Source organism: Nematolebias whitei, chromosome 6 (assembly GCF_014905685.2).
Source record: "Nematolebias whitei isolate Nwh7 chromosome 6, NemWhi1, whole genome shotgun sequence".
NCBI lineage: Eukaryota > Metazoa > Chordata > Actinopteri > Cyprinodontiformes > Rivulidae > Nematolebias > Nematolebias whitei.
This window is the reverse complement of record NC_056503.1, coordinates 46,891,093-46,905,607: the sequence shown is the minus strand read 5'-3', so window position 1 is coordinate 46,905,607 and position 14,515 is coordinate 46,891,093. Positions and strand designations below refer to the sequence as shown.

The 14,515-nt window shown below is 40.8% G+C and overlaps 1 protein-coding gene across 1 annotated transcript in view; it reads right to left on the bottom strand.

Annotated features, from left to right (window-relative positions):
- LOC119411010 (mitogen-activated protein kinase kinase kinase kinase 5) overlaps positions 1–14,515 on the bottom strand; it is a 31,967-nt gene that overhangs the window by 8,472 nt on the left and 8,980 nt on the right. Inside the window, exons 9-24 of the mRNA XM_037677931.1 lie at positions 11,102–11,233; positions 8,386–8,448; positions 7,989–8,070; positions 6,814–6,930; positions 6,456–6,537; positions 5,657–5,709; positions 5,315–5,358; positions 5,187–5,228; positions 5,074–5,094; positions 4,944–4,989; positions 3,320–3,473; positions 1,763–1,863; positions 1,548–1,589; positions 1,329–1,407; positions 1,170–1,246; positions 992–1,052 (exon numbers count right to left, since the gene is read on the bottom strand). Coding sequence (XP_037533859.1) covers positions 992–1,052; positions 1,170–1,246; positions 1,329–1,407; positions 1,548–1,589; positions 1,763–1,863; positions 3,320–3,473; positions 4,944–4,989; positions 5,074–5,094; positions 5,187–5,228; positions 5,315–5,358; positions 5,657–5,709; positions 6,456–6,537; positions 6,814–6,930; positions 7,989–8,070; positions 8,386–8,448; positions 11,102–11,233 — 1,196 coding nt within the window. The remainder of the gene's footprint in view (positions 1–991; positions 1,053–1,169; positions 1,247–1,328; positions 1,408–1,547; positions 1,590–1,762; positions 1,864–3,319; positions 3,474–4,943; positions 4,990–5,073; positions 5,095–5,186; positions 5,229–5,314; positions 5,359–5,656; positions 5,710–6,455; positions 6,538–6,813; positions 6,931–7,988; positions 8,071–8,385; positions 8,449–11,101; positions 11,234–14,515) is intronic.

Here is a 14,515-nt window from a genome sequence, read left to right as displayed (position 1 = left end):
TGAGGGTGGAGGCAGGTATGGGTATTTCACCTTTACCACACACATTTTGTTGTTGACGGTACCGGAAGTTGAACCTGCGACTTTCTGATCACAGGCCCATCTTCTCCAACCTCTGCGCCAGCACTCCCCCTAGTAGATTAGGAATAGAACCACTGCTCCTCATTATCTAGAGGAGACAGCTGAGATATCTGGTAAGGATAGACCCTAAATGCCTCCAAAGGGAGGCGTTCTTAACATGTCCAACTGGGAGGAGATCCTGGAGAAGACCCAGGACACACCGGAGAGACTATGTCTCAGCTGATCTGAGAACACCTTGAAGAACACCCAGAAGAGCTTGAAGAGGTGGCTGTGGAGAGAGATGCTGGACCTCCCTGCTCAAGCTGCTGCCCCCGAGACCTGAGTCCAAAACAAGAGGCTGGATGGATGGATGGCTGGATGGTGGATGGATGAATAGATGGATAGAGGGATGGATGAATAGATGGTTGGATGGATAGTTGGTTGTTGGATGGTTGGTTGGATGTTGGATGGATGGACAGTTGAATGGATGGATGTTGATGGTTGGTTGGATGGAAGGTTTCCTGTTCTGTGAGCTCTCAGAGTCAGTGTTGGGGACGACTCTCAGCTACCAACACCAACTTTTACGTCATCTGTAAAACTGACGTCATTTCTGTTTTGGCTAAGGTTGATTAGCTGTGGCTGCCATCTAGAGTCAAGTCTAAAAGTTAATGAGTTGTTCAGAAGTTTTATTACCGGTACTGTTGTTCAGCGGTTGATGAAATATTTTGCTAACACCACCATTGTTAAACGACCATTAAACGGACGTGAAGCCTTGATTTAGACTTGATGGATAACTTTCATATCTAAAGGTTCAGTAAGGATGAAACACTTTTGTTTTCTTCGTCAGCAGTTCCCAAGTTTTGGCAGATTTATTCCGGCCCTGTCCGTTTATTGGAAGAAGAAGTAAAAGTTCACTATGGTTGATGTTGTTTACCTGATACCGACATGAGGACGTTATTGACGTTGTGGACCCAGGTACACCTCCCAGGGTACAGCTGAAAGGAAACAAAACAAACATGTCCGCAGGCTCTTTAAGAAGCAAGGCAGTATTTGACTCGTTCAGTTCATGGTTGTCCTCTGGGGCTGGTTTTAAACATGATTAAATATCCTACCAGCTCCATGGTGGCCTCGGAGCTGTGAAGGTTCAGGGTGTAGATCCCCTCCTCCGCCCCCAGGATCAGATGCTGCTCTGAGGGAGGAAGACGACACAGGACGGTCACACGGAAACTTCGTCAAATGGAAGAAAGCAGAAAATCGACTGCAGGTCCAACCTTTGGAAGCAGGATTGTCCCACATTGTGGAGCAGTTTATTTTCAGAGGACTGCCGTGGAAAATCTTTTTAAAGTAAACCTGGAGTCAGAGCGAGACGGGCAGAGTAAAGAACAATCCAAGAAGTTTTCTCTGCACTCGATACAATTCAGTGTACATCAGCTGTAACCATGAAAAACACGGAACAGCCAGTCGGGGCAGCAGAGGGGGGAGAAACTCACGGGAGGTTTCTTTACGACGGGGCTGGGGCACTCGGTGTAGTCCTGAGAACAAAAATAAAGTCATTCAAACATTTAGGTCCACGTGGGCCAGAGATTTAAAAAAAAGTCTGGATTCTGATTTTGTGTTTTTCTTTTAAACTTTGGTAGTTTTAGTCTGACACAATTTAGTGCATAAAATTACACGATTTTATTTTAAACTTCAGCCTCTTTCCAACCTTGGACGGGGGTTTTCGTCTTCTGAAGTCTTTGGGTGGAAGTTCAGGAGGAAGGCAGTCGGCTCGATTCTCATTCAGCTGGATCGGTAATGATGGAGGATCTGAGTCGCACAAACATGGAGACAGTTTGAACAGGCTCAACGCTGCTGCTCCGTCGAGTCAGGTTAACGACGAAACTAACCGAGCCGTAAAACGGTAAAAATAGCACAACTAACACAATAAACTTAAACAACAAACTTAGCCCCTAACTACACTCGTAGATATTTATGTAGATATTTATTCATCCTCAGGGATGTGTGTTGAGCCCCCTCCTGTTTACTCTGCCCACGTATGATTGTGCAGCTACCCATCCAGGCTGTCACATTGTAAAGTTTGCAGATGATACAGCGGTGGTGGGATGCATCACAAACAATGATGAGTCCAGCTACAGGCAGGAGGTGGAACACCTGGAGAGCTGGTGCAAAGAGAATAACCTTCAAATCAATGTGAAGAAGACAAAGGAGATGATTGTGGACTTCATAAGGAACAAACACATCTACACCCCCCTGAACATAAGAGGATCTGTAGTGGAAGTGGTCTCCAGCTACAAGTACTTGGGTGTACACATGAACGACAACCTCAGCTGGAGCAACAACACCACCAGCCTGATCAAGAAAGCTCATCAGAGACTACTTCCTCAGACGGCTGAGATGAGCTGGTCTGGGAAGCTCAGTCCTCACCTCCTTCTGCAGGTGTGCAGTGGAGAGCATCCTGTGCTCCAGCATCAATGTGTGGCATGGAGGCTGCACAGCTGCAGAAAGAAAAGCCTTGCAGAGAGTGGTGAAGGCTGCACAGAAATCTGTCGGAGTCAGTCTCCCCACCATCACAGACATCTACACCTCCAGATGCAGGAATAGGGCCACCTGCATCATGAAGGACCACACTCACCCAGCACACCCACTTTTTCCCCCACTCCCCTCAGGAAGGAAGTTGAGGAGCATTAAGTGCAGAACCACTAGACTGAGGAACAGCTTCTACCCTGAGGCTGTTAGACTCATGAATCTCTAACCAGAATAATCACAGTGAAAAATCACATCATGTTGCTGCTGATCTGTTTCATGTTGCTGCTGATCTGTTTCATGTTGCTGCTGATCTGTTTCATTGTTGATGTGTTCATGCGTGCACATCTGCTCACAGACTCATGTTCATGTTTGTGCTGATGTTCAATGTTTTATGTTATGAGTGCTTAGTGTATATTTAGTTGATGTTTTTCTTGGTTCATATCTTAGATCTTATTACTGTTTTTCTTATACATTTTATTGTTGGATGTAACTGGGACCCTGTGTACATAATTTCGCTCCACCACATGTACCACATGAGGTGCGAATGACAATAAAGAATCTCTGACTCTGATTTGTTTACTTAAAAAGTTATAAGATATTTTATTCTGATATCTTTCATATTTATCACTTCTTGTTTCAAGTCTGAAAACACATTTCTTTAATTAAAACACAAAACATGCACTCATAGCTCTACATCGTAACCGCTCACCTTCAGAATAAAAGTGGTGCGGCTCACCTGAGTGCCGTAAGGCTCGTGGGCTGGGCTTGGGTCGGACGTGTGTCCCGCTGGAGGTCCTGATGAGAGAGGAGACGGCGTGCAGAGAGCTGGGTTTTTTTGTTCGGTCGTCATCAGCCGTTATGCTTTCTTCTGAGCTGGTACGAGCTTTAGGCTGCAGGCGGGAAAAAAAACAGGAAAGGAAGTTTGGTTTAAACTACAATGGAAGCCCATTATTGCTTCTTTATTGAAAAAATGCTATGCCATATTCTGACTTAGTGTCTCAAAGTTATGACTTTACACCTTATAATTAGCGTAGCATCTCATAATATCACTTAATATCTAATATTCAACTTAACACTTCATACTTTAGGGATGCTAAATCATAATTTTGAGATAAAAACTTGTAATTATGACTCAGATGATCATTTTTTCCTCAGAGTTGGAAAATGGACTTTTATAATAAACAACTGAAGCTCTGAAGAAAAACTTATTTGCAGTTTTTAATCCACATTTGGATGAATTTTCTTAGCACTGTGTTGTTGAAACTCTGGCACAACAATTTCTTACAGGATCAGTAAAGTTCTATCTTATCTTATCTTATTTTTTCTTATCTTATCTTTTATCTTATCTTATCTCATCTCATCTTATCTCATCTCATATTATTTTTTATGTAATGTTTTTATGTTATGAGTGCTTAGTGTATATTTAGTTGATGTTTTTCTCAGTTCATATCTTAGATTTTATTACTGTTTTTCTTTTACATTTTATTGTTGGATGTAACTGGGACCCTGTTACATCCCAGTAACAGGGATGTATCCCTGTTACTGGGATGTATCCCTGTTACATTGATCTCATCTTATCTTATCTCATCTTATCTAATCTCATATTATCTTATCTAATTTTATCTAATCTCATCTTATCTCATTTTATCTAATCTCATTTTATCTAATCTAATCTTATCTCATATTATCTCATCTCATCTCATTTTATCTTATCTCATCTCATCTCATTTTATCTAATCTAATCTAATCTCATATTATCTAATCTTATCTCATCTCATCTTATCTTATCTCATTTTATCTAATCTCATCTTATTTTATCTAATATAATCTCATATTATTTAATTTTATCTAATCTTATCTCATCTCATCTCATTTCACATTATCTCATCATATCTCATCTTATCTCATCTCATATTATCTTATCTCATCTCATATTATCTTATCTCATCTCATCTTATCTTTTCTTATCTCATCTCATCTCATCTGATCTTATCTCATTTCATATTATCTTATCTCATCTTATCTCATCTCATCTTATCTCATCATATCTCATCTTATCTCATCTCATATTATCTTATCTCATCTCATCTTATCTTTTCTTATCTCATCTCATCTTATCTCATCTCATTTCATATTATCTTATCTCATCTAATCTCATCTCATCTTATCTCATCTTATGTGAACTTGTTAGGACATTTAAATATTTTTGTCTTTGCAAGAATAAAAAGCAGTCTAACAATTGTCAACTACACGCTGTGTTTTAATAAAACAGTCTTGATAACCTGGAAGCAGTTTGAACAGTTTTTGCTGTAAGAAGCATTTAAATCACACAGGTGTGTATTTCTCTAGTGAATAATCACCTTTGGAGGAAGTGGAGGTGGCGTTAGAGCTTCTGCCGTTAACAGACTGTTGAGCAGAGATAAAAAGTTTCTACAGTCTGCGGTTTTAAAACATGGAAACGGGTCGAGACGCTGGGTCTGCTCGGCTCACCTGGACGGTTGTATCGTAGGGCTGAAAAAACAAGAAAAAGAACTTCTTATACTTTGAATCTAACGGAATAATGTCTAAAAAAACAAGGTTTGGTAACGTTTATGATTTCTTACATGCCAACATCATCGTAGTCATCTGAGTCTGTGTCTGCCTCCCTGAAACAAACAGTGAGCGTCACTGATTGGATCAGAAATGTTTTTTATTTGACTCCATGTTTGGGATTATTTCGTGACCCGGTTACCTCGTAGGACTGTTGGTACCGCCTCTTGATCCCATTGATCCTAACTGTAAAACAAAATTAGCTGGTCGGTCTTTAAATGCATGTACTTCTGAATTGAAATGGTTATTTTTTATTTTTATTTTGCCGTTTACCCAGTTTATTTGAAACATTTGTTTTTACATTATAAAAGCTTAGATGTGTCTAAACTTTTGTCTGCTTTTGCATTTGTTGGGCAGATTGTTTACACATTAAATATAAATATGCATAAATTACACATGTATCTGTACAGAGAATGAATATAAACATTATCTAAATGTATACGTGTGAAATATGCAGTGAAAATACTTCAAAATGCAGATTTACCGTTAAGTTTGGCGAGTCGGTCTTCGTCGGCCTCTGAGTGTAAATCTGTTCGACTGAGCAGCAACAAATGAAGAAGAAACACTTGACACTTATTAATTTGATTTATTTAGATATACCACAGGATATCTGCAGAAACATTAAAAACTCAAATATCTTCAGAGTCACAACAATATGGGTCATTAAAACAACAAAAGAACACATTTAGATACAGTTTGTGCCATTTATTGTGCTCAATGGTCATATTTTTATTCAACATTACACAAGTCACGTTTCTGTGATGGTCTGTAAGTGATGTCATAGGTTTTAGGACAATACGAGATTTTAGCTGCATCATAGATTTTAGTGCCATTGTAGATTTTAGGACCATCTCAGATTATAAGAAATATTCAACGTGACGTTACTGTCTGTTGTACCTCCGTGTTCATTATCGGGCCATCGAGCATCCATTTCCCCCTTTGTTGTGAAATTTTTACCTTTTATTTTTAAGGTTTTGACTTTTTGTCTCTCAAATTTATGACGATAATATCCTAGTTTTAATCTTGTAAATGTATTTTTTATTAATGGAAAATGTGATTTTTTTTTCTGGTAACTTTAGGGCTTTCCAACATAAGAGAAAAAGTTTTCATGTAAATATATCACATTAATGGAAGAATTGCTGAGAATTTTCTTGGATTTTGCTTCACCTCCATCTCCTTTGATCAGTTACTTTGTTTACAGTAGCCCTGATGAGTCATCGTACATTTCTCATTAAATTACCAAAAATAAATGGAAAAATGTGGAACTGAAGTTGTTTCCTTACAGCTTATGTCAGAGTTGGTCCTCTCAGCCCGGTTGTGTTTGTTAATGGACTGGATCCGCCTAAATGATGAGGAAGGCGCCACCTGGAGTCAGAGGCAACACACATGTAAACAAGTAAACAGGTAAACAAACTTTTTCTGACTTTACAGTTTCTGAACTCGAGGAAAAAATGATTAAAGGAAATAAAAGTCCAGGTATCAATCGAGTATCAATCAGTATTTAAAATTAATTTAAACGGATTATGATTTAGCACAAACAAATATACAAAGTACATAATGGTTTTTATTTTTCCCATAACCTGCAGCTTGACATGACTGAACCACGATAATCTGCTTTTGAAACAAGTTAAATGATCTCACTTCCATCTCGTCGTCCTCTGTCGCCACGCAGGTTTTCAGCTTGTCAGGATTTCTGTATTTCTCCAGCAGGTCCAGGGTCAGATCCCGGTTCAGACCCAGCTGGGTCAGAAAAATGTTCTGCAGACAGAGACACAGAGAACTCATCACACAGGGCGACGGAGGCCGCTGATGAGCAGGCAGACTTCAGTATTTTAACGACTATGCCCATTAGTGATCAAATGACCAAAGAGACGTTTTAAAATAATTTCTTTAAGTCCAGCTGACGGTTGAAGACAAAAAATATCCAGAAAACAACAGATGTGCTTTAGCTCATTCTAGCTTGTAGCTGTGGTGTAGCTTATTTTAGCTTGTGGCTACAATTTTGATAGAGTTGTTTTGTAGCTACTGTTTAGCTGATTGCAGCTTTTAGTTCAGATGTTACTTATTTTGGCTTGTAGCTATGGTTTGGACAATTCTAGCTTAGCTAAAAGCTGCAATCAGCAAAACTAGCTACAAAACAAATCTATAGCAACTTTTAACTCAGATTTAGCTTATTTGAGCTTTTAGCTATGGTTTAGACAACTCTAGCTTGTAGCTGTGATGCAGCTCATTTTAGCTTGTAGCTACAGTTTTGATAAGTTTTGTTTTGTAGCTACTGTTTTGCTGGTTGCAGCTTTTAGCTACAGTTGAGCTAATTTAATCTTTTAATTATGATTTAGCTTTTTTTTTAGCTTGTAATTACAGTTTGGATAGTTTCAGCTTGTACCTGTGGTTTAGCTACCTTTAGCTCATAATGAGGTTTTTCTTATTTTTTATTGAACATTTCGTTTTTGAATCTGCAGATTAAAAGTCACAGAAACTCGTGACCCCGACACCTGCTGAACGAACAAACACTGATAACGTTTAACCACAAAAACCTGTCAAACACTTTTTAAATCCATTTATTTTGATTTATGGTTATTGTTTTTTTTTATCTTTTTTAACAGTTAAAGCTAAAATTTCCTCTGGAAACTTTTGAAATGAATATGATTTTGTTACACTCTGTGTTTTATGACCCACAAGTTCTAATTATTTAAACGGTGTAGAACACGACATAAAGCGGCCGGTGTTTCTGAAATACAGATTTAGTTTTGAGTCCGACGGAGACGTGAGGCCGCACCAACATGAACCGTCAGCTGTGAGCGAGCGGTACTGACTGAGAGCATCTTGGAGGCGCTCGGTCTTTTCTTCGGGTTCCTCACCAACATGGCTTTCACAAAGTTGTAGAAATTAGACGACCTGCAGACAGAAGACGTGTCGTTACATCAACGATCAGAAAGATGAGCTCATATCAAGTTAATGTGTTCTAGCTGTAGCATTATTAAATATAATGTACCACAGAGGCTTCAACTCGCGGCGCTTTTGTCTCTTCTTAAGACACATTTGTACTGATGTTAGTTCTATTTCATGTTGTTTTTGTTGCCGTTTTCTGTTGCTCTTGTGTAATTTGCTTTGTGTGCAGCACTTTGGCAGTTCTTAAAAGAGCTGTATAAATAAATTCTAAATAAATTAGACTTGATTTGAATGTATTTTAACAGAGTTGTGTGTTTTTACCATTTTGATTTGTCCTTCAGTTTGGGGGGCTGGTAGCCGCTCTTCGACATGAGAAACAAAACTCTATAAGGAAAAAACAAATAATAAATGATTAAACGTCAGTTAACGAGACGCTGTTAGAAACCAGAGGTGTACCGACAAATTTAGGTCTTGTTTCTAATGATGAGGGCGTCGGTCCGGTTTGTTGTGGTGAAGAAGGAGCCGAGCCAAAAAGTGAAGCTCTCCTTTTACTGGTCCGTCTGCGGTCCAACCCTCCCCTGTGGTCTTGAGGTCCGGATCACAACAGAAAAAGCAAAACCCCGGATACAAGCGGACTGTCGGGCAGCTGGGCTCGGCTGTACTGCTCTAAGTTCAGGAGCTTCATCATCTGATTAGGACGCCTCCTTTTAGTGAAGACTGGGCATGTCCCACCAGGAGGAGACTCTGGGGAAGACCCATGGACTTGCTAGGAGGATTATATAATCTTTCTGGTTTGAGAACACCTCAGGATCCCTTAGAAGGAGCTGAAGAGCATCACTGGAGAGAGCAAGATCTGGGTTCTCCTCCTGATCCTCTGTGACCCAGTCACAGATAGAAGGAAGAAAAATGGAAATGGATATTATTTTGTGAACAAGAGACAGTCCATCACAAGACACGCAAACATAAACTAACATCGAACGCCAATTGTCCAACCAGAAAACTCCCCACTGAAGGCCGGAGTGGAACTGCAGCCTCCTTTCTGTGATGGAAACGTTCAGCCCAACAAACAGCGTTCTGTCGTAACGAACAAATACAGATCACCAGGCTGACCACAAACAGGTCGATCCAAAAACATCTTCCCTGAGCTAAAGCTCGTTTCAAGATAAAGTAAGAAAAGTGTAAACCCCTCATCCTCTGAACAGATGAGCAGAGACACCATAAAGTTAGTTTTTACTGCTTCACCTCACTTTGCTCTGAGGATGCTGATGGAGAACAGGCTCAGAAAGAACTTAGTCCGGTCTTGGTGGATTTACAAAATAACATCTGACAGGGTCCTGAGGGACGGGCTGTGGGGTTGTATGAAGACAACAGGACATGTATGAGGACAGCAGGACAGTGGCGAGATGTGCTGTAGGAGTGACAGATAGCTTCAAGGTGGAGGTGGGAGTGCATCAAGGATCGGCTCTGAGCCCCTTCTTGTTTGCTCTGCTGATGGAACGACGGACAGATGAGGTCAGGCAGGAATCCCCATGGACGATGATGTTTGCAGATGACATTGTGATCTGTGGTGAGAACAGGGAACAGGTGGAAGAGAAGTTGGAGAGGTGGAGGTATGCACTTGAAAGAAGAGGAATGAAAGTCAGCCGTAGTAAGACAGAGTCCATGTGTGTAAATGAGAGGGAGGAGGTGGAACAGTGAGGCTACAAGGAGCAGAGGTCACAAAGGTGCAGGACTTCAAGGACTTGGGGTCCACTGTGCAGGAACATGTGGAGTGTGGTAAAGAAGTGAAGAAGAGAGTCCAGGCAGGATGGAGTGGATGGAGAAAAGTTTCAGGAGTGATTTGTGACAAAAAGGTGTCAGCAAAGGTCAAAGGAAAAGTTTAAAAGACAGTGGTGAGACCAGCTATGTTGTATGTTCTGGAGACAGAGACATGGACAAAAAGACAGGAGACAGAACTGGAAGTGTCAGAAATGAAGATGTTGAGGTTCTCCTTAGGAATGACAAGGATGGAGAAGATTAGGATTGAGATCATCAGAGGTACAGCACAGGTTGAACAACTGGGAGATAAAGTTAGAGAGGACACACTGAGATGGTTTGGACAGAGGAGGGACAGTGGTTTGGACATGTCCAGAGGAGGGACAGTGGTTTGGACATGTCCAGAGGAGGGACAGTGGGTATACTGGTAGAAGGATGTTAGAAATGCAGCTGCCAGGGAAAAGACAAAGAGGAGATACATGGATGCAGTTAGAGAGGACATGGAGGTAGTTGGGGTGAGGACAGAGGAGGTCTCACTGTGGAGACCCCTGGAGAGGGAACAGCTGAAAGAAGACCTCATGGTGCGAGTGCTTTAGAGCTTCTTAGACATCATGTTCATCTGAAAAGGTCTTCAGGTTGTCTGACAGGAACAAACACTCCATCCTAATGAAATGTGTCTCAGGGGACGTTTTGCACATTTCAGCAAGACGAACCTAAACTTCAGTCTTACAGCAGAGGACCTTTGTAATGAAAGAGTCCAGGTGCAGTTCAGACCTTTAATGGTTTTAGTGTTTGACGTTTCGTTTCCCTCCTAAAGTTCACGGCTAACTGGTCTGCTCAGAGTTCCAGCTGCTACGAGGAAAGAAGACGCTACACAACGTGTCTCATGTTCCACCTTCTACTGTGCATAAACTATTGCTTGAAAAGTTTTGTAAACGACTGTATTTTGTTCGTAGTTACGTTTTGGTGCAAACAACGTTGTGAATTTGGGAGACGTTTATTGTAAAAACTCATCAACATGATGAAAACGACCTGTGATGGATCAACAACGGCTCACTGTGCGATGGAACAAACCAGAAAAAGAAACCTAAAGATGTCCAGCTCAAACTGGAACATCACACCTTGTTAATTTAGGAACTTCCTGTTTGGTAGGTGTGAGGTATAAATATAAATGAAACACAGTAAACGTTGAGCTCGAGATCCGGCTCAGTCAGACCTGAAGTTATTTTCTGGTTCTGTGTTTGTTTCGAGGTGAACGTTTAGCGTTTTGCTGAGCGATTACCGTAGTGGGTGGACATCGAACATCGGAGGCTGTAGCTCTGCTAGCTCGATGGCGGTGATGCCCACGGACCAGATATCACAAAGTTCGTTGTAGCCGCCTTTAATCTCCACGGCTGCGACCTCTGGCGCCATCCTGAGGGCAAGAGGAGAACAGCACCGATTATTGTTGACATTTTTCTTCCAAGTTAAACAAAAAAACTCAAATACAGGAGTCCCTCGCTACTTCGCGGTTCGTTTTTCGCGGACTCACTCTATCGCGGTTTTTCAAAGTTGGCTGATTGATGGATGAGCCGCACGATCGGTATGGATTATTTTATTTAAAATAAATTATTTTAAATTATTTAGCACCTGCTGTGGGAGGAGCTTCTTCGTGCAGAGCGGAGAAGTGGGTGTGGCCAAGAGCGCAGCCGGAGGCAGGGAGCTGAAATCACGACATCCTGTGCTCTTTCAGAGCGTTTAGAGTTTAGAAACATTGTTTAGAATATTGTAAGTGTGGGCAGTTTTTCAAAATACCTTTATATATATATACATATACACACACACACTAAAACGAACTACTACTGCTTACTACTTGTACTACTATTCCTACTTCGCGGTTTTTCACTTATCGCGGGGCTTCAGGGTATGGATGCCCCGCAATAAACGAGGGACTACTGTACTGATAACTGGGATATTAATGTCAACAGTCGTTACGGTTTCACATGTTTTCGTCTTTACTCTTCAGTTCTTCAGCCACGCCCACTTACACCTGCACCCTGTTCACCTGTCTCAGCTGCAGTCACTCGCCTCATTATCTCTGCGCGTTACATCCTCAGCGGCGCATTGTCATATTTCATGACTTTTAGCTACTACCACAACTAAATTTAGCTCAGCTTGTGTAAAAGTGTCATGTCCATGTTGGTATTAGTTAAGCTAGCTATGGCGGCCATCTTGATTTGGGTTGACTCCAGCTGTTAGTGAGCTGCAGAAGACCAACAAACGTTTATTTGATGAGTTTCATGAGCCCACCGAAGGTCTTTTAAGTAAAAATCAGCCATCCGTTAGTTTTGTTTGTGTTTTTATTTTTCATTTTTGGTGTTTTTAATAAATACGACAGTTTAAATCCTAAAAATCTTTTGAAAATTCTGTAACTTAGTACAGAATTGTTTCAAATCCTCCCTCTCACTCCCAGTCACTTTACTAGCCTTAAGTCTTGACCTATTGAAACCCGTTACAAATGTGTTTTGGATCCCATATTTATCATTTCATAAAATGCATTCTTTTTGTTATTCAGTTATTTATTTTCAGTTCATTCCCTTTAAACTTTACGTTAGCTCACTAGATGGTGCACCTGCAACACCAGGCGATGCTGTGGAGTCCGCTCTCCAGTTTAATCTGAAAAATCTGTTTTAGGTGGTTTGTAAAGAACAAACACACTCGTGTTGTGCACGAGTAAACATTTGGTGGAAAGCAGTAGACCCACGTGCACGCAGGCTGAAGAGCCATCCTGACCGTGGACCAAAAGCACGACATCGGAGGACTGAAAGGGCAGTAAAAGATTTTAGAAAGAAAAATAAATAAAAAGCTGCTGACTCGTGCAGACTTGACCCATAATGGGGCATCTTGGCCTGTTGCTGCACCTGGAAGACTGGGTGGGGGTGGAGGGTCTCACAAAACCTCCAGACTGGAACTAAAAAGACAAACCAGACTGAACCTTGCTGGTTTACTGAGCATGAACTTTGGTAAAAAGAAAAACGTCAAAAGAATTCATGTGGGAGTCCTAAAGGGTGGAAATTAACTTCTTTTTGTTGTTTTTCTTCAAAAATTGCCAAAACACTGATAAACTGTTAAATTTAAAAACTTGAATTATGAAGTTTGTAAAACTAAAAACCCATAAGATGTTAAAATAAAATGTTTTTTAAACTTGATGTTTTTATTTCGCTTTCAACAACTGACTGGTTTATTTTGGACTAAAACCCAAATAAAAAACATTTTCCCCCTCAGGAACACTTCTTGTTACAGACTTAAAGGAACTTCAAAGGGTTAAAGTCCTGCCAGTGGTTCATGAGATATTTTGCTAACAGATGGACCATCTAATCTAAGTTTTAGGCAAAGCTGCTGCACAAAGTGTAGCACTCAGAGCATCTGTTAGAGATCACTCTCAGCTACTACCACGCCAGGTTTCAGCTCAGTCTCTGTAGAACTGGCTGATTCATTGTCATTTTTGTATGGGTTAAGATTGATTAGCTCTGTCGGCCATCTTGTGGATGCACTTCATTGATTACTTTCTGTGAGTTTGATTAGAATCTGGCCAGTGGTTGTGGAGATATTTTGCTAACAGACACACATAACTAAATGATGGTGAAAATGAAGAGCTCTGCTCTGCTCCGTTGAATCTGCTCGTGTTTTCGTCTGGTCCGGTTTTATTTTTATCTCAAACTATTTAAACTATGAGCCACAGTTTAAAATGGTGTTTTCCATTTGTCACCTTTCTGCAAACAAGAACCCAAAACTAATTAATTCAACCTTTATTTATACAGGTTAGTCCCACTGAGCCTCATTTACAAGAGTTTAAATTCATGTTTTTATGGAGAACATCAGCTGATGTCATAAGAAGAGGAAGTGAAGTCAGCGAGGACTCAAGATCCGCTGCTGGGAAAACTCTTTTTGTAAAAAGACGTGACAGAAGCTGTTTTATGGCATTATTTCTGGGGAAAAAGCTTTTTTTTTTTTTACATATTTGATGATGAAACTCACACTGTGTTGTACCTGGAGGGTTTTCATCTTTAAAAAACTAAAATATTTATTAATTTACTTCTAAAACGTTTGTTTTGTTGAACCAGTTGAGCATGGAGCTCTGGTGCATCTGAAGTCAGCCATTCTGACTCCTCCGCCTGCATCCACGCAGATCCACTTGTTTTACTAGATGCTTTACTCGTGCACAACAGAAGTGTGTTTTTGTTCTTTACATCCGAACTAAAACTATTTTGTGAGATGAGCGACGGGATGAGACTGTATGTGAGACGGGATGGAAGACAGGATGAGAGGGTGAGATGGGATGATGGGATGTGAGATGGAATAAGAGATGAGATGAGGGACAAGATGATAAATGGGATGAGAGACGGGATGAGAGATGAGATGCAAGACAGGATTGAGATAGGATGAGAGATTGGATGTGAGGCTGGATGTGAAACAGGACAAGAGATGGTATGAAAATGGGATGAGAAACGGGATGACAGAAAGGGATGAGACAGGATGAGACAGGATGAGAGACGAGATGGAAGACAGGATGAGAGGTGAGACGGGATGAGAGATGGGATGAGAGATGGGGTGAGAGAAGGAATTTTAGACTAGATAAGAGATGGGATTGAGACGGGGTGAGAGACGGGATGAGAGATGAGATGCGAGACAGGATTGAGATAGGATGAGAGATTGG